We start from the raw sequence: 23,634 nt of genomic DNA on the forward strand, positions 1-23,634 counted from the left end.
TAAATGTGCACTGAGCTCTGAGACTGTCTAAAGTGAACTGCAGTGTGTAATAAATAAATAAGAAATACTGACGTGAATTAATCTTTAGCAGACCCCCTGTGACAGGTCATCTCTTTTGTCACTTTGTGGTCTTCACTCTCTGAGCTCCTGTCTCACATTAGCTGTTCACCCTCAGTGTCTCCTCAGATGTTCTCTCTGTGAGCTCTCAGCTTTCTCCTGAATCTCCTCCTCCTCCTCACTGAGCTCAGACAAACTTTCACTTTGGTTTCTTCACAAGTCACTTCCTTGTTTGTCTGACTGATTCTCTCTGCCTGCCTCTGCTCAGACTGACGATGGCTGAAGCCCAGCTGTTTGTATCACAGGACGAGTTCACCTGCTCGGTGTGTCTGGACACCCTGACTGACCCCGTCACCATCCTCTGTGGACATAATTTCTGTCTGAAGTGCCTCACGGACTGCTGGGATCAGAGCCAAGAGTGCAGCTGTCCTCAGTGCAGACACACCTTCACCACAAGGCCTGAGCTGAACAGAAACACTGTGCTGAATGAAGTCATCAAGAAATTTAAGAAGAGGGCACTCAGTCCTCCTCCTCCTCCTCCACCCAAGAATTATGCTGGCCCAGGAGACGTGGAGTGTGACTTCTGTATTGGGAAGAAGTTCAGAGCAGTGAAGTCCTGTCTTACCTGCATGGCGTCCTACTGTCAGATTCACCTGAAGCCTCACAATGAAGGAGATGCCTGGAAGGGACACAAGCTGGTTGATCCTGATAGAAATCTGAAGGAGAAACTTTGTGAGAAACATCAGAAAAGTCTGGAAATATTCTGTAAAACTGATGAGACGTGCATCTGCATGATGTGTGTGGTGACTGGACATAAAGATCATGAAATAGTCGAGCTGGAGACAGAAAGAGAAAATAAAGAGGTGAGTGGAGTTTAGTGTTTAATGGAATGTATTTGAATAACTTTGGATTAAGAAATTTCTGGCAGCTTTTTTGTAGCTTAAAGTGTTGATCTGAGGAATCCACTTGTATGACGGCATCACAGAGAGTTTGTGGTCTGCCTGGTTTCTGTGTGATTAGCATCTGTGTGTGTGTGTGTGTGTTTGTTAATCATAGGGGTGTGAGAGTAGACCGGCCTACTGAACAGACTTAGTTTAGTCTCACAAATCCTGCGATAATACGACTTGTGTAACCAAGAAAATGAAGAAAACCTTCAAAGGAGCTGAGAGCGGTGAGCACCTGCTGTGTGTGACGTGACCGTCTGGTAGTCTTACAGAGATATCTGTCCATCGATTTTATAAACTGATTTTTCAAGTTCAGAGACTAGGTTCCTGGAGCCTGTCCTGGTGAGATGATGTAAGGCATGAAACAGTCCAGGATGAGAACCCCAGTATTGTCCATGAAGACCTGAGTGCTCTCATTAAACACAGTGGAGTTTCTTTGTGCTCTGATCAGATTTTCTTTTTAACATCTAAGGCAGTGGTGGGCCAACTACAGCCTGCAGACCGAACTGGCCACTGACAGGGGTGCGAGTGTCACGTGGGCTACTCTTAGAAATATCAAACCTTCTGATACTAATGAGGTGATCTTAGCAAAGTGTTGTTACAGTTGGCTGGTGTAAGTGTAGTAAGTCACCCTGCAATGTCATTATAAACGTAATTAAATACAAGGCTTTGACACAAGAATAGAGACACTCTGTAGTGCTGCCACATACACGGTGGGTTTAGCTGGTTGTCTTCCTTTGTCTTGTTTGTCCATTTTTAAAGAATGTGATTTGCATTTGAGCTGATCTTGGGGCTTTTCAAGAGACACATTATTGTCACATGTCATTTTATATTGTACTCCATAATTAAGTCCAAGATTCTTACAACAAATTCAGCTCAAAAATGTCAAAATAGTACTTCTGTTTCAATGTCCTTGTTTTAATTAAATAAGTAATCATACATTTCATTAGTGATTGGAGATAAATGTATTTATAGGACAGTAAGGACATTTTTTATGTCACACCCCTGAGTGATAATTTCATTTCATGTATGATTATGAAAAAAACCAGGGGGGCCGGTGACATATTAGTAGTGTTGTGCTGAAGTAATGTTGGAAAGTCACTCAGCGTGCCATCCTAAGTCCATCATATTTTTATATACAACAACCACTGAAGCACATTAACTTGATCTTATATTACCATGTTTCCAGTACATAACATAACTAGGCTATTCATTATTAACTATTCGGTATTTTAATATAAACAGGAAGAAATGCAAAAGGTATGCTTTTGAAAAATTTTAGTTTTTTGGAATTTTACATCAGTTACAGTCATGGCCGAAATTATCGCCACCCCTGGCATTTTCCCAGAAAATGCACAATTTCTCCCAGAAAATCGTTGCAATTCCAAATGTTTTGGTATCCACATGTTTATTTCCTTTATGTGCATTGGAACAAAACAAAAAACAGAGAAAAAAAGCCAAATCTGACATCATGTCACATAAAACTCAAAAACCGGGCCGGACAAAATTATTGGCACCCTCAACTTAATATTTGGTTGCACGCCCTTTGGAAAAAATAACTGAAATCATGCGCTTCCTATAACCATCACCAAGCTTGTTACACCTCTCAACTGGAATTTCCGACTACTCTTCTTTTGCAAACTGCTCAAGGTGTCTCAGATTTGAAGGACGTCTTCTCCTAACAGCAATTTTGAGATCTCTCCATAAGTGTTCAATCAGATTTAGATCCGGACTCATTGCTGGCCATTTCAGAACTCTCCAGCGCTTTGTCTTCAACCATTTCTGGGTGCTTTTAGAGGTATGTTTGGGGTCAATGTCCTGCTGGAACACCCATGACCTCTGACGCAGACCCAGCTTTTTGACACTGGGCCCTACATTGCGCACCAATATCTTTTGGTAGTCTTCAGATTTCATGATGCCTTGCAAACAGTCAAGGCATCCAGTACAAGAGGCAGCAAAACATTCCCAAAACATCTTCGAACCTCCACCATGTTTGACTGTAGGTGCTGTGTTGTTCTTTTCTTCGTAGGCCTCATTCCGTTTTCTGTAAGCAGTAGAATGATGAGCTTTACCAAAAAGCTCTACCTTGGTCTCATCTGTCCACAAGATGTTCACCCAGAAGGATTTTGGCTTCTTCAAGTACATTTTGGCAAACTCCAGTCTGGCTTTTTTATGTTTCTGTGTCAGCAGTCAATCAATCAATCAACATTTATTTATATAGCACATATTCATACAAAAAAAATGTAGCTCAAAGTGCTTTACAAAATGAATAGAGAAATAGAAGACACAATAAAAGATAAACACAAGTCAACATTAATTAACATAGAATAAGAGTAAGGTCCGATGGCCAGGGTGGACAGAAAAAAAAAAAAAGACTCCAAAGGCTGGAGAAAAAAATAAAATCTGTAGGGGTTCCAGACCAAGAGACCGCCCAGTCCCCTCTGGGCAATCTACCTAACATAAATCAAACAGTCCTCTTTGTATTTAGGGTTTTCATGGAAGGACCTGATGATGATGGTCACGTAGACTTCTGGCTTTCAGTCCATCAATGTTGGCGCATCATGATGCTTTGAGTAGGTGGTGGTGCCGCAGGCTGCCACCACAAAGAAACCGGAAAAAGAAACAGTGGGGTCCTCCTGGCTCTCCTGCCATAGCGTTTCATTTTGTTCAGATGTCAACGGATAGTTTGAGCTGACACTGTTGCACCCTGAGTCTGCAGAAGAGCTTGAATATGTTTTGAAGTTGATTGGGGCTGTTTATACACCATTCGGACTATCCTTCATTGCAATCTTTTATCAGTTTTTCTCTTCCGTCCACGTCCAGGGAGATTAGCTACAGTGCCATGTGTTGTGAACTTCTTGATTAGGTTGGGCACAGTGGACAAAGGAACATGAAGATCTCTGGAGATGGACTTGTAGCCTTAAGATTGTTGATATTTTTCCACAATTTTTGTTCTCAAGTCCTCAGACAATTCTCTGCTCTTCTTTCTGTACTCCATGCCTAGTGCGGCACACTCAGACACACAACAGAGAGGTTCAGTCAACTTTTCTCCATTTTAACTGGCTTCAGATGTGATTGTTGTATTGCCAGCACCTAGTTCTTGCCACAGGTGAGTTCAAACGAGCATCATATGCTTAAAATAAAATGATTTACCCACAATTTTGAAAAGGGGCCAATAATTTTGTCCTGCCCATTTTTGGAGTTCTGTGTGACATGATGTCAGATTTGTCTTTTTTTCTCTGTTTTTTGTGTTGTTCCAATGCACATAAAGGAAATAAACCTGTGTATACCAAAACATTTGGGATTGCAACAATTTTCTGTGAGAAATGGTGCATTATCTGGGAAAATTCCTGGGGTGCCGATAATTTTGGCCATGACTGTGTCAGGCTTGATAAGGTAAGAAAATATGGGCCTGTGAATTTAGAAGTCTTGACCTTGTTTAGCAAGCTCTCCTTTGAGCAGTTTGACGTATTTCTGAAGCTCATCTCTGTTGACAGTAAATTGATTTGAATGAGGCTGTATGTCCTGGGTATGACATTAAACTGCATCCGGCCCTGCAAGCGGTCCTCCAACTTGCAAGGAAATCATGGGGGTTGGTGGAAGGATCGGCACTCCAGCCACCGTAAAAAAACTTCACAAAGCTCAGAGACTACAGAAGGGACTCCCTTTTGCTATCCGGGGGAGTAGCTCTGCTGTAGCTGCCCATAGGAAGGCTGCTTGCATCATGAAGGTGATGGGGGAAAGCCCTCGGGAACCCCATCCCCGGAAGAGTCAAAACCATTGAGCCAATAAGGTCAGGTCTGTTTGGGATTGGAACTGGTGTGGTGCTGAGGCATCACCCGCTGCACGGCAGCACTCAGATCCCAATTTGAGGCGGCCCTACTACAGGGGGATAATTCTGCTCTCGGTGCTGGGTAAGGTCCTTGCTAGGGTCATCCTCAATAGGATCCGTGATCACTTGCTCACCTACCAGTGACCAGAACAGTCTGGTTTTACGCCTAAGAAGTCTACCATCGAAAGCATCCTGGGACTAAGGGTTCTCATAGAGTGCAAACGCGAATATCGTCAGAGTTTTTTGCAGCCTTTGTCGATTTTCACAAAACATTTGACTCAGTTGATTGAGCTGCTCTGTGGGACATCCTGAGGGTTCGTGGGATCCTCTTGCGGTTGCTGGATAACATGGCTGACATGTATACTGATACTGTGAGTGCTGTGCAGAGTGGAGGCAGAACCTCTGTGTTTTTCCCAGTTGATTCTGGGGTTCATCAGGGGTATGTTCTTGCTCCTACTCTGTTCAATGCTTGTATGGACTGGGTGTTGGGCAAGGTCGTGGGGTCAAGCGGCTATGGGGCATCTTTTGGTGAAGAAAGATTCACGGATCTTGACTTTGCTGACGATGCTATGATCTTCGTGGAGTCAATGGAGGCTCTGACCGGGGAGCTTGAGAGACTGAGTGAGGAGTCTGAGTGTCTTGGCTTGTGAGTGCCCTGGATAAAAACCAAGATCCAGGCCTTTAATGACCTCTTGGGCACGGCCATCACCAGTGTGTCTGTTTGCGGAGAGAGTGTTGACCTTGTTGAGAGGTTTACTTACCTTGGCAGTGACATTCATGTCTCTGGTGACTCTTTCTGTGAAGTCAGTAGATGGATTGGGAGAGCATGGGGGGTCATAAGTTCGCTGGAAAGGGGTGTGTGGCGCTCCCGATATCTCTGTAAGAGGACGAAGGTCCAAGTCCTTAGAGTCCTGGTGCTTCCTGTCTTGCTATACAGTTGTGAGACATGGACACTATCCAGTGACCTGAGATGAAGATTGGATTCCTCTGGTACTCTCTTCGGAAAATCCTTGGGTACCGTTGGTTTGACTTTGTGTTGCTCATGGAGTCCCGAATGAGGCACATTACCTGAATTGTGAGGGAGCGTCAGTTACGGTACTATGGCCATGTGGCGCGTTCCCCTGAGGGTGATCCAGCTCGTAAGATCTTCATTGTTGTTGACCCAAGTGGCTGGACCAGGCCAAGGGGTCGCCCATGTAACACCTGGCTGCGGCAGATAGAGGGTCATTTTCGGAGGGTGGGACTGGATGGGGTTGCCAACCGGGATCCCGAGTTGTTTCGCCGTGTAGTGGGTGTGGCAACACACTGTACCAGTGCATGCTCCCCAACTTGACTTGACTTGACTTGTATGTTTGGAAAGTATTTGTAGATGTCGGTGGTAATATCATGGCAATGATTCTGATGCAATCTTTTCCAGTGCTCAAAACATTCACGTACTGTTTGCCCCTGACCTTGAAAACTCAAATTTAATTTGTTCAGGTGTTTAGTTATGTCAGCCAGAAACATCAGCTTACACAGCTAGTCGTCATTCAGTTCTGGGAAATGTTGTTCTTTTTCATTAAGAAACACCTTGATTGCTTCTATAGTTGAATCAAATCTGTTCTGAAAAATTACCTCGACTAAGCCAATGAACATTTCTGTACAGCGGGAGGTCCATATTGCGTTCTCCATTTCTGATAGAAGAGACTTGACTTGCCTGTGGGTCAATTAAGAGTATGATGCTAACTATCTTGATAACAGTTTCCATTAAAAAATTCAAGCACAGTGACAATCTTTTCACACACAAATTCTCCTGGGGCCTCATGCATAATGCTGTGCGTAGAATTCACACTACATACTACACACCACAAAAAAGCGGAAATGTTCGTACACACAAAAACATCCAGAGGCATAAATCTGTGTGTTCACCAACTTTCACGTTCTTCCACTCCATAAATCTCAGTCATCATAAAAAGTAATGCCCGTGCACACGCCTGCTGCCCCACCCCAATTCCTCCCAGAATTATGCCTCTTTGAATATAAAAATCAATATATATAGCCCTTAAGCTCAGCATTCTGCGAAAAGTTAATGGCAAAAGCATGGGAGAAAAAAGAAGAATTTCAGTGAATACCAATTGGAGGCAAAGGAAAATGAACTATTTGTTGGTTTAAACAATGGTATAAATGACTAAAGGAAGTTGACCGAGTGATAGAGAGTTTTGGAGGAACTCAGAAGCTCAAGTTCACAAAGTCGCACTGTTCCCGAAATAAGAAAGAAGTTGTCAGATCTCAAAGTCACCGTTAAAAGGCGAGTCGTAGCCCACCGTCTGAGTGTCATATGAAAGCTTATTAGGGTACAGAGAAAATAAAATAAAATAAAATAGGGACACAGTGGGGAAAAAAACACAAAATGTCAACTTTAATCTTGAAATTTCCACTTTAATCACATAGTTTATTTTGTAATTAAAATAGAACATCATAAATTTCATTTTTAAATCATTTAATTTAGTAGTTTCTCAAATCCCATCATAACTAAAGTAGCATGTTAAATGTTTTGTTTTGTATTTGTTCTTCTATGTGCTTTATGTGTGTGAATCACTATGTGCTTCTTACAGGCTTTCTCTTCCTCCGACAGGACACAGAATCCATTATATTCATGATATTACAGTATACTTACATGTATACTTTGTATCATTTTCATGATGATAGGAGTTAAAGCTTGTTATTAAACATGGGAACAAAGTGGCACAGGGGTAGCAACAAGCTGGAGCCCCATCCAGAGATTGTTCCTGCCTCCTGCAAGATCTTGCTGCACCGTGTGCGACCCTCAATGAAATAATTTATTGCAGTAGTACTGTCTCTTTCAAATGTACTAACCCGTTTAGAGTTATTAGGATAAAACTGTTTCTGAACCGCGAGGTACGTATAGGAAAGGCTCTGAAGTGTTTTCCATATGAGAGAAGTTCAAGTAGACTGTGCGCATGGCTGCGGCAGAGTGTGTTTGATGCTGTGTTCTGATAATTCTCTTTCTGATCAGCTGCTGTAGTGCTGTGATTCCACACTCAGATACAGTGATATAAATACTCTGAGTGGTGCAGTGAGAGTAACAATGCTAAAGCAGCTATGGTATTTGAAATAGTTTGGCCATTCCGTGGACCAATATATTGTTACAGGTTAATTACAATCAGATGCCTTAAACTAATAAACAATATGCAGTTAATTTCAGCATATCTATAAAGCCGTATCAGGGATGTGGATCTAAAAATGAAAGAGAAACCACACAGGAACAGTAGCACTGCTTTGACAGTGGGTGCCGCCAGTTTGCAAAAACGAGCTGAGAACTTGCATACACCAAACATTTAGCTAGCGTGAAAATGTGCATGGCTTTACGGCAAGTTTAGGTTTTATACATCGCGATGTGAGTGTGGAAACAGGCTTACGCAACATTTTTGTGTGCATGCACTATTTATACATGAGGCCCCTGGTGTATAACACAATGGAAGCTTAATACTTGATGTCCAATATGATCCTGAAGAAGTTTAACAAATCCTTTATTCTTTCCAACCAAATGCAGTTATGATGTACTCTCCTTTGGCTGTACCACCAAGAGGTACCAAGCAGCACAGTGCTTCATAAATATGGTCATTGTCACAATATCGCACAACTATCACTAGGTATGCCACGTCATTCACATCGACTGTTTCGTCAAAAGCGACACTAAATACAGCTTGTTGTATCCCGGTTGTCTGTTTCACTGTAATTTAAGCCATATCAGTTATGTGTCCCTCGATTGATCTTGCACAAGCAGGTATTTCTCAAATTCGAGAGAGCAATGTTTCTTAATTTGGTTAATTGCTAAACAAAGTTTCAGCACTGCTCAAAAAACAGTTTCCTTGGCAAATTCTCCATCTATGAAAGGTTGGGCCTTCAAAGCCACACTCTGAGCAATCTTGTAACTTCTTTTGGTAGCTTTATTTTTGGTTTCAGTTACTTGGCTAAAAGTACTAGTTTGTGTTTTGTAGCCACAAACAGCCCTTTTTATGGCTTCACTTTTCTCCTCAGAGTTTTTTTTATTTATTAATTTTATTACAATCAATACATAGCAATCACGTTTTTACAAAAAAAAAAAAAAAAAGAATTATACTAAGAACAGATCGATCTCCACCCTTGAGAGAGAGAGCAAGCCAAACGGTGTAAAATTTAAGGCTTTTAAAAATACCTAAATCAACAAATTCTCTGTGCTTTATAAAATCATTTCAAAATATTACTGATTAGATCCTGCCATGTTTTGAAAAAGTCTGCACAGATCCTCTAACTGAGTATTTGATTTTTTCCAATTTTAAATAATATAACACATCAGTTTCCCACTGACTTAAAGAGGAGAGTTTGGGTTCTTCCAGTTTATCAGAATAAGTCTGCGTGCCAAAAGTGTAGTGAATGCAATCACAATTTGTTTGTCTTTCTCCACTTTAAGACCCTCTGGAAGAACCCCAAACACAGCTGTTAATGGGTTAGGAGGGATTGTGAGTCCAAGACTGTCTGAGAGGTAATTAAAAATTTTTGTCCAGAATAATGTTAATTTGGAGCAGGCCCAGAACATGTGACCTAGTGAGGCTGGAGCTAATTTGCAGCGTTCACAGGTTGGATCATGTCCTGGAAACATTTTGGAGAGTTTTAGTCGAGACAGATGTGCTCGATATATAATTTTAAGTTGTATAATTGTATGCTTTGCACATATGGAGCTCGAGTGAATTCTCTGCATTGCTACTTTCCACTCCTTTTCTGATATATTAATTGAGAGATCATTTTCCCAGTGTCCTCTTGGATCTTTGAAAGGAAGAGATTGTAAAAGGATTTTATATATTGTAGAGATGGAGTCTAACTCCTTAAAATTGAGCAATAATTTTTCCAGCGTGGATGAGGGTGCAAGATGAGGAAAATCTGGAAGGTTCTGTTTAACAAAGTTCCTGATTTGAAGATAGTGAAAGAAATTTGTAGCTGGAATGTTAAATTTGGAATGTAATTGTTCATAGGATGCAAAGACGTTGTCTATATAAAGATCTCTAAGCAAGTTAATTCCAAATTTTTTCCAGATATTAAAAACTGCATATGTTTGTGAAGGTTGAAAGAGGTGGTTCTTTTGCAGGGGTGCCACAGAAAGAAGCTTCTCCGTCTTAAAATGCTTTCTACATTGGTTCCAGATTCTAAGTGAGTGGAGCACAATTGGGTTATTAGTGTATTGCCGATAACGTGTGTTTATTGGTGCACAAAGCAAGGAATACAAAGAAGTACTGCAGGATTTTACTTCTATTGGGTCCATGCCTGTGTATGTTCTTCTATTTGTGTCCAGGTTCTTATTGACTGTATATTTGCCGCCCAGTAATAAAACTGGAAGTTAGGTAGAGCCATGCCGCCTTCTACCTTTTGTCTTTGTAGGGTCGCTCTTTTGATGCGTGGATGTTTAGAATTCCAAATAAATGAGGTTATTGTTGAATCTAATTGCTTAAAGAACGATTTATTAATGTATATTGGTATGTTTTGAAATAAAAAAAGGAGCTTAGGAAGAATATTCATCTTAACAGTGTTAATTCTTCCAGCTAGTGTGAGATGAAGGGTTGACCATCTATGCAAGTCTTGCTTAATTTTTTCCATGCAGACGACGAAATTTGGTTGATAAAGAGCTTTATGTTTACTTGAGATGTTTACCCCGAGGTATTTAAACTGTTCTGCAATGATAAAAGGAAGGGTGTCTAATCTAATATTATATGCTTGCGAATTCACCGGAAAGAGTACACTTTTATTCAGATTAATTCTGAGACCAGAGAGCTTTTGAAATTCTGTGAGTGCTGCTAAGACTGCAGGCACAGAATTTTCTGGGTCCGATATATACAGTACCATGTCATCTGCATATAATGAGATTTTCTGTTCCAGTCCTTCTCTGCTAATCCCCTTTATCTGATCGGTATTTCGACAATGTATTGCCAGTGGTTCAATGGCAATTGCAAACAGCAGTGGTGACAAAGGGCATCCTTGTCTTGTGCCACGTTCTAGTTTAAAGTAGTCTGAGCAAATGTTATTGATGCAAACTGAAGCTTCTGGGTTAGTATACAGTAATTTAATCCATGCACAAATGTTCGGGCCAAACCCAAACTTCTCCAAAATAGTAAAAAGGTATTTCCATTCAATCATGTTGAATGCTTTTTCTGCATTCAATGATAATAATATTTCTGGGGTGTTTGTGAGGGTTGAAAGAGGTGGTTCTTTTGCAGGGGTGCCACAGAAAGAAGCTTCTCCATCTTAAAATGCTTTCTACATTGGTTCCAGATTCTAAGTGAGTGGAGCACAATTGGGTTATTAGTGTATTGCCGATAACGTGTGTTTATTGGAGCACAAAGCAAGGAATACAAAGAAGTACTGCAGGATTTTACTTCTATTGCGGTCCATGCCTGTGTATGTTCTTCTATTTGTGTCCAGGTTCTTATCGACTGTATATTTGCCCCAGTAATAAAACTGGAAGTTAGGTAGAGCCATGCCGCCTTCTGCCTTTTGTCTTTGTAGGGTCGCTCTTTTGATGCGTGGATGTTTAGAATTCCAAATAAATGAGGTTATTGTTGAATCTAATTGCTTAAAGAACGATTTATTAATGTATATTGGTATGTTTTGAAATAAAAAAGGAGCTTAGGAAGAATATTCATCTTAACAGTGTTAATTCTTCCAGCTAGTGTGAGATGAAGGGTTGACCATCTATGCAAGTCTTGTTTAATTTTTTCCATGCAGACGACGAAATTTTGTTGATAAAGAGCTTTATGTTTACTTGTGATGTTTACCCCGAGGTATTTAAACTGTTCTGCAATGATAAAAGGAAGGGTGTCTAATCTAATATTATATGCTTGCGAATTCACCGGAAAGAGTACACTTTTATTCAGATTAATTCTGAGACCAGAGAGCTTTTGAAATTCTGTGAGTGCTGCTAAGACTGCAGGCACAGAATTTTCTGGGTCCGATATATACAGTACCATGTCATCTGCATATAATGAGATTTTCTGTTCCAGTCCTTCTCTGCTAATCCCCTTTATCTGATCAGTATTTCGACAATGTATTGCCAGTGGTTCAATGGCAATTGCAAACAGCAGTGGTGACAAAGGGCATCCTTGTCTTGTGCCACGTTCTAGTTTAAAGTAGTCTGAGCAAATGTTATTGATGCAAACTGAAGCTTCTGGGTTAGTATACAGTAATTTAATCCATGCACAAATGTTGGGCCAAACCCAAACTTCTCCAAAATAGTAAAAGGTATTTCCATTCAATCATGTCGAATGCTTTTCTGCATCCAATGATAATAATATTTCTGGGGTGTTTGATTTAGTTGGTGAGTATATTACATTAAACAGGCGTCGAAGATTTGAAGATAAGTGTCGGCCCCTAATAAATCCAGTTTGGTCTTGTGATATTACTGAGGGAGCACTTTCTCCATCCTTCTAGCTATGATTTTAGAGAGTATTTTAACGTCGTTATTCAGAAGTGAAATTGGTCTGTATGATGCACATTGTAATAAGTCCTTATTTTGTTTTGGAAAGACAGTGATTAGTGCTTGGCGAAAGGTTTGTGGAAGAGATTGGTTATCTCTGGCTTCTGTAAATGTTGCTAATAGGAGGGAGCTAGCTGAGCGGAGAATTTCTTGTAAAACTCTGCAGGGTAGCCGTCAGGGCCTGCTGCTTTTCCACCTTGGAGTGACTTTATAGCATCCAGTAATTCTGATAATGACAGAGGTTTATCGAGCTCCTCCACACTAATAGCGTCAATTTGTGGTATCTGTAATTTATCCAGAAATGCATTAGATTGTATATTGTCTTCTTTAAACTCAGTAGTATATAGGGATTTATAGTAGTCTCTAAAAGTGTACATTATATTTTTGTGTTCGATGATTTTATCTCCGTTAGTGTTAGTAATTACGAGATTGCGTTGCACATCTTGCTTGTGAATTTGTTGCTAAAAGCTTATTAGCTTTCTCTCCATGTTCATAATAATGATGTCTGGATTTGTAAATTAGTTGTTCGGTTTCTTTAGTTGTCAAGAGGTTTAATTCTGAATGTAGAGCCTGCCTCCTCTTATGTAGAGTCTCGCTTGGTAGTCTGGCATGTTCTTCATCTATTTTAGTAATTTCGCTTTTTATCTCTGCTACTTTCTTCGCTCGGATTTATTTCTGTGGGAAAGATATGAGATAATCTGTCCTCTTAAGAAGGCCTTAAGAGTTTCCCAGAGTATTCCTGCAGAGATCTCAGGGGATGTATTTGTCTCTAGAAAGAATTCAATTTGTTTGGATATAAATTCAGTACAATTCTCGTCAGCTAATAGAAGCGGATTGAGACGCCATCTGCGGGTGAGTGTATGGGGCTTAGTAATTTCAGCTCCAAGATCATCGGAGCATGGTCTGAAATAACAATAGCATCGTATTTACAAGATTTAATCTTAGGCAAGAAGTTATTATCTATAAAGAAGTAATCAATCCTTGAGTAGCAATGATGTACTGGTGAGTAGAAAGAATATGTTCTTGAATTTGGGTTTAAAACCTCCAGGGATCTGATAAGTTGTGATCAGTTATAAACTTTGTAATTATCTTTGCGGTGTTAGTTGCGTTCCCCTGTGGAGGAAGTCTTATCTAAAAGTGGATTTAGAACACAATTAAAGTCCCCAGCCATTATAAGTTTATGAGTGTTCAGATTGGGAATGGATGCAAATAAATTTTGTATAAATTCCTTATCATCAACATTAGGTGCATAAACATTTATCAAAATCATTTTACAGTTAGATAAGTCTCCCATGACCATCACATATCTCCCTTCAGGATCCAATACTACATCTGATGCTACAAATGGTACTGTTCTATGTATGAGAATTCCCACCCCTCTAGTTTTCTTTGTAAAACTAGAATGGAACATTTGGCCAGTCCAGTCTTTTGCAGCCGGAACTGATCCTTACTTAGTAAGTGGGTTTCCTGTAAAAATACTATTTTAGCATTTAGACCTGTTAGGTGAGAAAGTACTTTCTTTCTCTTTAATTCGTGATTCAGGCCTTTAACATTCCAGCTTACGAAGTTAACTGTCCCATCATGGAGACACTGATTCTGAGTTTTTGGTGTCATATTATAGTCTTAACTGGAAGTGAAATAGTTTAGGTCTTAATTTCCTATTCCCCCAAGAGTTGTTGCCATGCAGCTTATTATTACGTTGATAGTTATAATTATAAAGATTGAGATGATAGATTAGATATAGATCAAGCCTGCTCTCTTTCTCTTCCCCCCTTAACCCCCCACCCTCCCTTTTGCCTCCCCAGGTGAGGCTAAAACCCACTTCATGCAGTCCCAGTCCTCTGACATACCCAGAGACAGAGCACGTCCAAAGCACATCAAGCCCCCATGCAGTGGCGCTTTAAGGTTAAAAGATAGAGATATCTGTTACCAATATAGTCTTTAAAAGAGGAAAAAAAAAAAAGAAAAGAATTTTGCACTTAATATATATATATATATATATATATATATATATATATATATATATATATATATATATATATATATATATACATATCTCCTCAGAGTTTTTAAACATGGACTGATGTTTGGTTTGATACACTTGACGTACGGCACAGCACAGTTTCACAACATAACGCACAAACAGCACAATCCTTTTTTGTATGAATTCATATTTGTTTGTTCAAAAGTCTTGAAATGAGTGGATATTGAGTTTTTGCAGTTTTTGAGTTATTTTAAGGGCACTTAGCAATAACATCGACTTTTGTATTACGGTGCCCAAACTGTACTGGCATGAGTGTGTGACACCTGAGAGCAATGTAGAGGTGGTGGCAGTCTGGAGAGAGAAGAAACAGAGGATGAAATAGAGCTCCGTCAAGGTCAGTCATTGTGCTCCACACTCACTCAGTCAATTTGTACATTCTGACCTCTAATGTCTAACAACTTTCATTTTAAAGGGATGTAATAGCAGGAATAGCTTTAAAAGAATTTTATGCTTCTATTTAATTAAAAATTAATTTTTATGAGATCGTAATTGCTGTATTTCAACTCACTCAGCGTGCCACTGAAAATTATTCTATGTGGCACACTTGGCAAATGTGTTTTAGGTTAAATGCCAAAAAGGGACTCTGCTCTGTTGGGCCCTTGAGCAAGGCCCTTAACCTGCAATTGCTGAGCGCTTTGAGTAGTGAGAAAAGCACTATAGAAATGCAAAGACTTATTATTATTATTATTATTATTATTATTATTATTATTTTTATTATTATTATTATTATTATTGCCTACACCTGACCTTATTGCTTTCACAACTTGGCAAAGCTCAACCAACTCCGGCAGGTGAGTAAATGATAGATAGATAGATAGATAGATAGATAGATAGATAGATAGATAGATAGATAGATAGATAGATAGATAGATAGATACTTTATTGATCCTGAGGAAAATTTAAGTACATTTTTGCCAACCTTTTATTTGCCATGGGAGTTCAATTACTTGCCAGAGGCATCAGTCTGACCATTTGAGCCAATTTTAAAATCACCCATCATTACTACACAATCACAATGTATTGCAGTGGTTCTCAATCTGGATTGCAGGGCCCCCTAGGGGGGCGCAAAGATGTGAAAAAAGAAAACAAGAATCAAAAGTATGAAAAATACATCTATTGAAACTAAAACAAATTAACTTAAACTACATTCTGATACTAGAAAAATAAATATAGAGTTAGATAAATGCTGATAAAAGTTAAGTAAGTTTAATAAAGCCTGCATCTATGATATATCATTAATTAAAAAAGAACAAATTGATAAGAGTGGACTCCTTTCAAAAAAATGTTAGGCAGGCGCGATTAAAACTGTTATGAAAACTCGGGTCGCAAATACTTAAAGGTTGAAAAACGCTGATGTATTGTAAGTTCGGATTTTATCTACCATTTGGTGCTTCTTCAAATAAAGGAATAGTGTCATATTTGCTCTGGCAGGCCTCAGTAAGTGACAAAAAATGTTTCTGATTCCTCACTGTAATATTAAAAGAGCTCAGTTTACAGGTGAGCACGTGTTTAGAAACCAACTTGGTCAAAAGTAATTTTCTTAAGCTGTCACTGCCTGTCCCTCTTTTATTGACTCGTAACTTCAGTTCAGATGTCAGTTCACTTCACCAGGACTCTCCTTGACATGCAGTTTTAGGTGTCATCTGATCAGTCTGATCAACCACAGGAAAATGACTCTAAGCGATGTCTCAGTATGTCACTCTTTATCACTTTGTGACTGAAGGATCCAAAACTCAACCCCTTGCAAACTTGATGAATAAAACTTTGTACCAATTAGTATCACAAATGTTGGATTTCTGTGCATCCAAGACACCTACAGCAGCAAGTCCACTCCTTCCTTTATAACCCTTTGCAAGCACTAGAACTCTGATCTCTGCCCCTGGATTATCTTCTGCCCTGTAGTAAGTAAGTAGTAAGTTATTGTCTCCTTTACAAAGACTGGAATGATCTCTTCTACTCCAAAGGGTAACACAGTGGCAACCTGTAAGAGCTGAAGACCATCTGTAATGGAACTGGATGTGAATGCCACATTTAGTCCAGCCTGGTAAAGGAAACCAAGGTGCACAGCAAAGAGAGACCCCACATAAGACTTCTCTGTAGAACTGCTGAAGGAAGGAATCAATGGGGCACAGAAGACCAAGAAGGTGTACATTTTTTACCAGCAAAAGAAAACCAGTAAGTGTGAGACCTCAAAGACTTTAAACTGCAGTGCAGCCAACAGCCACGAAGAAAAAAGAGAAAAGAAAGAGAAAAGAATCTGTCAGAAGAAAGACAAAGCAAACTGAATGTGTTCTTCCGTGTGTGCCAGCGGAAGCTCTCCATGGATACAACAATCTGGACAAAGCATCACCTCCACCTGGAGTGACCATAAACCAAGTCAGCAGTTCACCTGCTTGGAGTGTGAGAACTTCTGACTGTGACTCGGTAGCTAAGATAAAGCCAGTGGATGAATTCTGGGAGATGACATCACCATAACTGTGTGAAGGAGAAGGCTTAGCTGTTGTGAGGGTCTCTTCATAAATTCAGCAAGAAAACTAAAGTGGACTTACTGTATATGAGTTCAGAACATCACACACACACACAGAGGAGCTGTAAATGAGTGTCATCACAGTGCTGGCTTTAGAAACTTGATCTTGTAGCTCAGACCTGATTCATCTAACCTTCTGTAAAACCAAAACCTGTTAGGTGCCTTTCTCTGTAAGAACAAGAAACAGATCCAACTAAGATAATGTAGATGTAAGTGTTTTGTTATTTGCAAATGCTCTTTGTTCATATAAACTTGTATATTTACATCTTCAGTCATCCTTATGTTATTAATATGTTATATATTTCGATTGGTGTTCGTGTCCTCCAGATGCTCCAGTTTCCCCCAACAATCCAAAGATACGCAGGTTAGATGAGTTGGCATTGCTAAATTAGAACTATTATGTGTGTGTGTCATAGGGTGGAGTGGTGGCTCTGACTGGTAATCGGAAGGTTGCTGGCTCAAATCCAGCAAACACCAGAAGTAACTCTTCTCCGTTGGGCCACTGAACAAGGCCCTTAACCTGCAATTGCTCCATCCTGGGTATGATGTTGATCTGTATCTAGCCCTGCAAGTAGGCCCTCCAAGCTGCAGGGAAAAACCTGGGGGTTGGTGGCAGAATTGGCACTCCAGCCACCATAAAACACCTCACACTGTTCCAGTCCACCTAAACTAGTGTGGTGCTGAGGTGTCACCCATTGCATGGCTGCACTCATGTCTTAATCTGGGATCCTAAATTGATTTGTCATGTGGTGAGTGCGGCAATCCTAACCTCCTGTGTGTTTCTGTGTGTTTGCTTTGAGATGGACTGATGCTCTGTCCTGGTGTTGTCCCTGCCTTGTGTCCAGTGTTTGCTGTGATAAGCCTCCAAATGACTTTTGACTTTGCCCTAGTTAAACGTTAAATTTTAAATCTAATGTTCCTGTTAACTAAAGCCCCTTATCAAGCGGGGTCATTTTTGCTAAATTGCTTGTAATTCGACCTCTCCAAATTAGAATCATTGCTCTTATTGAACTATCTGGAGTATAAACACATGTTTGGTCTCTTTGTAAAGGTAACATTCTCTAGTTTCACCCTTAGTAGTCAGAATCACTGTAGGTGTGACTGATCAAAAGTTATGCATTATTAGAAATCACAAAAAATGAATTTTTTGTTCTCGCCTAAGATTTTTATGAAAATAAAGGAAAATAAAGCTGCAGTAGGTAGGTGGGGACAGAAACACACTATGTACCAACAGAATAACTTGTTGACTACTCACATTTCAAATTTGAAAAGAATACCTGTAAAAATGACATTTTGACACCAGTTTTTATGTGGGCATGTACAGGCACTTTTTAGAGGGACCATTATCCATATTTTGGAACGTATGTTAAAAGTGTAATAACTTTTGAATGCTTCAACCCACAGATATCAATGAGGGCTCTACTGAAAGCTTACACCTAAAGGAATCTATATCTACACACAGTGTCACTCTATTAGTTATAAAAATAATAAAACAATAAAAATACACATTTCTATGTAAAATAGTCAATACAAGTCTTATGGGCCAAAAATATATTTATATTTTTATTTTTACTTTTTTTTTTATAAAATGCACACAAACTATATACATTTCTTTTACAAACTGTTACAACACAGCTCAGCGTTTTTCCATGTGCCACTTGATGGCAGCAATCACTAGCAAGCAGAAAGCACAAGGGCGTGTCACATGTCGCTCTGCCATTAGACGTCTCCTGGGCCGGTTGAATACTTTCGCAACGCGTACATGCATCTATTATTTAATCGAGCGTTTATTTACGTTTAAACTTCTACTTTTATTCATATTTAAAATGCGAAAAACTTGGCGAAATCACAATAAACAACCACGCACCAACTCTGCAGACTGGCACAAATGCCACCTTCACGCAGCTCCGATCGCTTTGTTTACAAGTTAGTATGGCAAGTTACATATCAAAATGCTCGGCTGCTCATTGGCTGTAAGTTTTGAGTGTCAGTCACAGTGTCCAATCAAACTGGTAGATTCTACCAGGGTTTGGAGCTATACGTCATCCTTCAAGCTGTCTGTGACACTCGTTGGCTATACGAGGTGCCAGTCAACCCCAGACCCGTCATAATTGGCCAACTTAGGTGTCGATCAGAAGCTAACACTTCCGTGTTTCATGCGGTAGCAGGGTTATCGCCGACAGAAACAAATTACGTCTGATATGAGCAATATAAATGAAAAAAAATTTTGTAGGTGGTCTCAAGTTATGAAATGTTTTCTGGAGTTTTTGTCCCTTTGAGGATATATCGTGTGTTTTGGACCTAATCGTTTTACTGGATTATATTCGCTGGAGCCTTACGGACAGAATGAGATCAATACTGCTCGGAAATATTGATGTTTGACTTGCAGGGGGTCTTCAAAGGTAGGGAAAGTCAACTCTTAAAAGTATGTACTTCTCTGTAAAAAAGGCTTTAGTGTCAGTGCTGTGGTTGTTTGTGTCAAAATGGTTTATATCATCGGAAAGACAAGACTTTGAAGTTTCATTTGATGGGTAGTATGTCGAGATGCATGACAGATGGGCATGCACACATTACTGTAACGTCGTCAAAACGCTGTTATGTCCCAGGACCGGCACGTGTGCGCGTTAAGAGGCTAAGAACATGTAAAGTGGACGGATCATTTACTGCAGTAAGAGTGTTTGAGTCACTTGTTAGTCGATCACCATGAGTGGGCCACAGATAGAGAAAATGAGAGCTGATTTGTGAGGACTTTTGACAATTTATGAATTTCAGGTATAAACTGAGCAGATCTCTTCATAGTTCTGGTGTCTGGTGTGAAACAAAGACCTCCAGCTCTGGATTTACTGTTAGTTATTTTTTTTAAATTAATTAATTATATTCTTCACTTACACAGTTTTTTTGTGTGTGAACTTCTGATTTCCCAGTCGTCGATGTGATGTCTTCTAAACATCAAGAATTGACTCACACACCAGTGTGTCTTCAAAATGACTTCATTATTGTATAATCTCAAACTCCATTTTGAATTAGTGATATTTAATGTTTCTTTTAATCTTTTGTGTTATTCATATTTGTTGAATCAAATCTCTGTGTGTCACCTACTGTGTCAAAGTGTGACAAAAGTACGTAGTATCATGGAATGTAAACAAAGAAATGTGTTGTACAAATATCAGGATGCAGAAACAGAAGAAGACATCAAAAGGTGAACATGAATTCTGATCTGACCACGCGTCCTCTTGTGTGTCCAAACAGAAACAGCTGAAGGTGTCACTCAGTGTCATCAAGAGGAGACTTGCGGAGAAAGAGAAGACACTGAAGGAGACGAGGAGGGCGATGGATGAGATGAAGGTGAGAGGAGAACTAAACTAAAAGTAGAAGAGCCAGCAGATCTTAAAGATTTTATTTAAATTGCAGACCAGGCTGGTATAAATTCATCAATTTGTTTCAATTTCCAGGTCTTTGCCATCCAGTAATAAAACTAAAAGTTAGGCAGTGCCACGTTACATTACCTCACATTACATTATTCAGAATTGATATTGGTGTGTATGATGCCCACTGTGATAAATATATTTATTTTCTTTTTAAAAATATTAATTAATGTTTGGTGAAAAGTTTGAGGTAGAATTTTGTTGTCTTTAGCTTCTGTAAATATTTCTAATAATAGTGGAGCTAACTAGCTATGTGGGGTTTACTCTCTCTTCCAGTACCTCTGTGGGTTTCCTCCAGTTATTTTAGATCTTCCCCCACATCCTCACATTTAGGTTTGGTTAATTGGCAGAAACCCCAAATTGGCTCATTGTGATTGCTAATGTGGGTCTGACCTTGTGATTAAATGTCACACTCTCTAAGGTAGCACGCTGTCTCATGTCCAGTTATTCCAGGATTCATTTATGAGAAATTCTCATCCAGCAGAGGAAGAGCTCTTCACACAAATTCCTGTGAGACGACAGGCTAATGTTTTACAGCCTAATTAATTTAGCACAGACTCACATTAAATGGATTGGCACCATGTGGTGTTCTACAGCACTGAACACAGCAGGCCCAGACCACTGAAGGAAAGTTTGGGGGTTCACAATCTGTCACTCAACACTGTGTAGTCCAATTAAGATAATGAGATGACAGTTGAAGAAGTAGAAGTAAAGGAGAGCCGTCCTCACAGATTGACCTCCTCGTTGCTTTTCGCTTTTATTCTCATCTGCTTTTGTTGTTTCCTCATAGAATTCCCGCAGTTAGATTAGCGATGAATGAAATCCCTCATCTAAACCTGTGCTTCCCCAAGAGGCGGGGCCACCTGCCAACCACTGCCAAGAAGTGCTCTTCCACCTTATAAATCCAGAGGGTCTCCCACAGTTCCTGGCGGTTCATTGTGAATGCACTCTGAGTTTGGGGAGCTCGTGTTCTTTTCCCTGTGCCTTATGCTTTTGTGATTTTCTGCATTTTATGAACCTGTGCTTTGTTTCTCGACTGCACTCTTTAGATTCTGATTTGAAATGTTGTGTTCTTTGGAGTGCCTTGTCTGGCTTCATATGGCATCTGAGTGTTTGAAATACCACTTTATGAAGAACAAATCTTTAATTATCTAAAGAGTCTATGAGGCCCTTGTTGTGTTTAGCCTGTAATTTTGATGGTGTCCCAGGAGACTTTATTGGAAGTGCTTTTGGAACTTTAGGAATTTACGTGCTTTGGAACTCCTAGTTCACAACAGACTGTTCATTAGTGCGCCTGTTCTTGATAAGTTTTGTTAAATTATAACAGCACCCCTAAACTCAAAGTGAGATTTTCTACAATGTCAAATTAATCTTAAATTGTTTTTGTAGTAATGGACCTGGTTGTTCTGCTTTTCTCCTCCCAAAGCTCATGGTCATGCAAAGACAGAAATAAAATATCAACAATTTCATTATATCTAAAGGGGAGAAACAGGCATATTTTATCTGAACATTCACATACCTTTTCTTTTCACCAAATTCATTAACTATATAATGTTACATTGATCTGCCCGCAATCAGTTTCCCACCACTACATACATCCATTATCCAACCCGCTATATCCTAACGACAGTGTCACAGGGGTCTGATGAAGCCGATCCCAGCCAACACAGGGCGCAAGACAGGAAACAAAACCCAGGCACGGTGTACACACACACCCACACACCAAGCACAATTTAGGATCGCCAATGCACTTAACCTGCATGTCTTTGGACTGTGGGAGGAAACCGGAGCACCCGGAGGAAACCCACGCAGACACCGGGAGAACATGAAAACTCACACACAGGGAGGACCCGGGAAGCAAACCCGGGTCTCATAACTGTGAGGCAGCAGTGCTACCACTGTGCTCCCATGCCACCCCACTACATACATAAATCCCCATAAACACACTCAATACCACTTTTAGCTAATGAGGAGGGGAGAATGTTGAAAGATGAAAGGCAAATTTTGTGAATGACAGAAGATATCGCACCAACCCAAAAAAAAAGTTTCAGATCTGACCCTCTGAAAACTGGCTAGTCAGAACTTAAGGACAATCTTAAAAAGTCATGCAGGTTGCTACCTCACTAACTATGACCATCCTGACAGCCAACAGGTCATTTTGACCTTTTTATTAGCGTTCACAGAGTTCATCTTTTGTAACTCTAACTGTCACATAGATCGGCCATTCCTCCAGATTACTTCCTTCTCCCTTTTTAAGTTTTGCCAGTCAGACCCGTCATTGGTTACTGACTGGAACAGCTGCAGATGGACACTTCAGGATTCCACCCACAAAAGGGCGATGCTGTCAATCACTGCCTTCCGGCTCAGAGGTCCGTCCTGAAAAAAACTCTCTCACCGGTATTTAAATGTGTGTAAGCCCAGGCAGAGAAGAGCAGCCCACAAGAAACAGAGAATGGACGATACAAAGCACACAGCAGGTTTACTACAATATTATCATTACAGTGTACTACTTTATATGGCAGTGCTACACAATCACTTCTTTATTGTTGCTTCCATTACTTTGATTGTGATACATATCAAGCTTACTTTATAGCTCCTCCAGTTGAAATACAACCCATCCTGACTCTGTCGTCCGACACCAAGATTTCAGATGTGCATTAAGCCTTCATATCCCCTCAGTCTTACCTGGACTGGTGTGTAGCACAGACAGAACTTCTGATCACGTTGTCACTTCTGCTCCTCAGCTTTGCACCAAACTCTTTAAATTGGTCCTGTAGAACTGGCAGTCTGATCCTAACCATTTCAATTACTCACTGAGAACTGGACACCATTAAGAATGACAACTGGATCATTTCCTGCTCAGGCCAAGTGCCTATCCACCCAGCTAAAGAGATTTTCTACATTGTAACAAAAAGGCAACACATCATGTAAGACTCTCTGTATCTGGAGCAAAGCTTCATTTAAATTCCATAATAACTGAATCCCCATGTTGTCATTTCTTGTATCTTTCTAGGGACTGTTTTGGAGGTGACCTTTTAGAGCTTTTCATCCCTGCCGAAAACATCAGAGTTATCAGAGTCACTGTCCAGATGAGGAAAGTCCTGTAAACAGCTGAGCACCTCCAGCTTTGGGGTTGATGATCCTGGACAGCACACACCTTTTACCTTACATTTACGTACCACTTTGACAAACCTGCATAGTAACCGTCCTCCAAGTGTCACCATACAAACATGAGCCATAATTGCAATGGCAAATTTGAAACCTCACATCAGAAAAATTTGAGGCAATATGGAAAATGAAA

At 40.0% G+C, this 23,634-nt stretch overlaps 1 protein-coding gene across 1 annotated transcript; it reads left to right on the forward strand.

Moving 5' to 3' along the window:
- The first annotated feature begins 535 nt into the window (after positions 1–535).
- On the forward strand, positions 536–21,138 carry LOC120528998 (tripartite motif-containing protein 29-like). Its single transcript, XM_039753061.1, has 3 exons — positions 536–920; positions 20,158–20,253; positions 21,124–21,138. Exons 1-3 carry the CDS (start codon positions 687–689, stop codon positions 21,136–21,138), a joined length of 345 nt encoding a protein of 114 aa, XP_039608995.1. The 5' UTR covers positions 536–686.
- Positions 21,139–23,634: the final 2,496 nt, after the last annotated feature.

Source organism: Polypterus senegalus, chromosome 4 (assembly GCF_016835505.1).
Source record: "Polypterus senegalus isolate Bchr_013 chromosome 4, ASM1683550v1, whole genome shotgun sequence".
Classification (NCBI taxonomy): Eukaryota; Metazoa; Chordata; class Cladistia; order Polypteriformes; family Polypteridae; genus Polypterus; species Polypterus senegalus.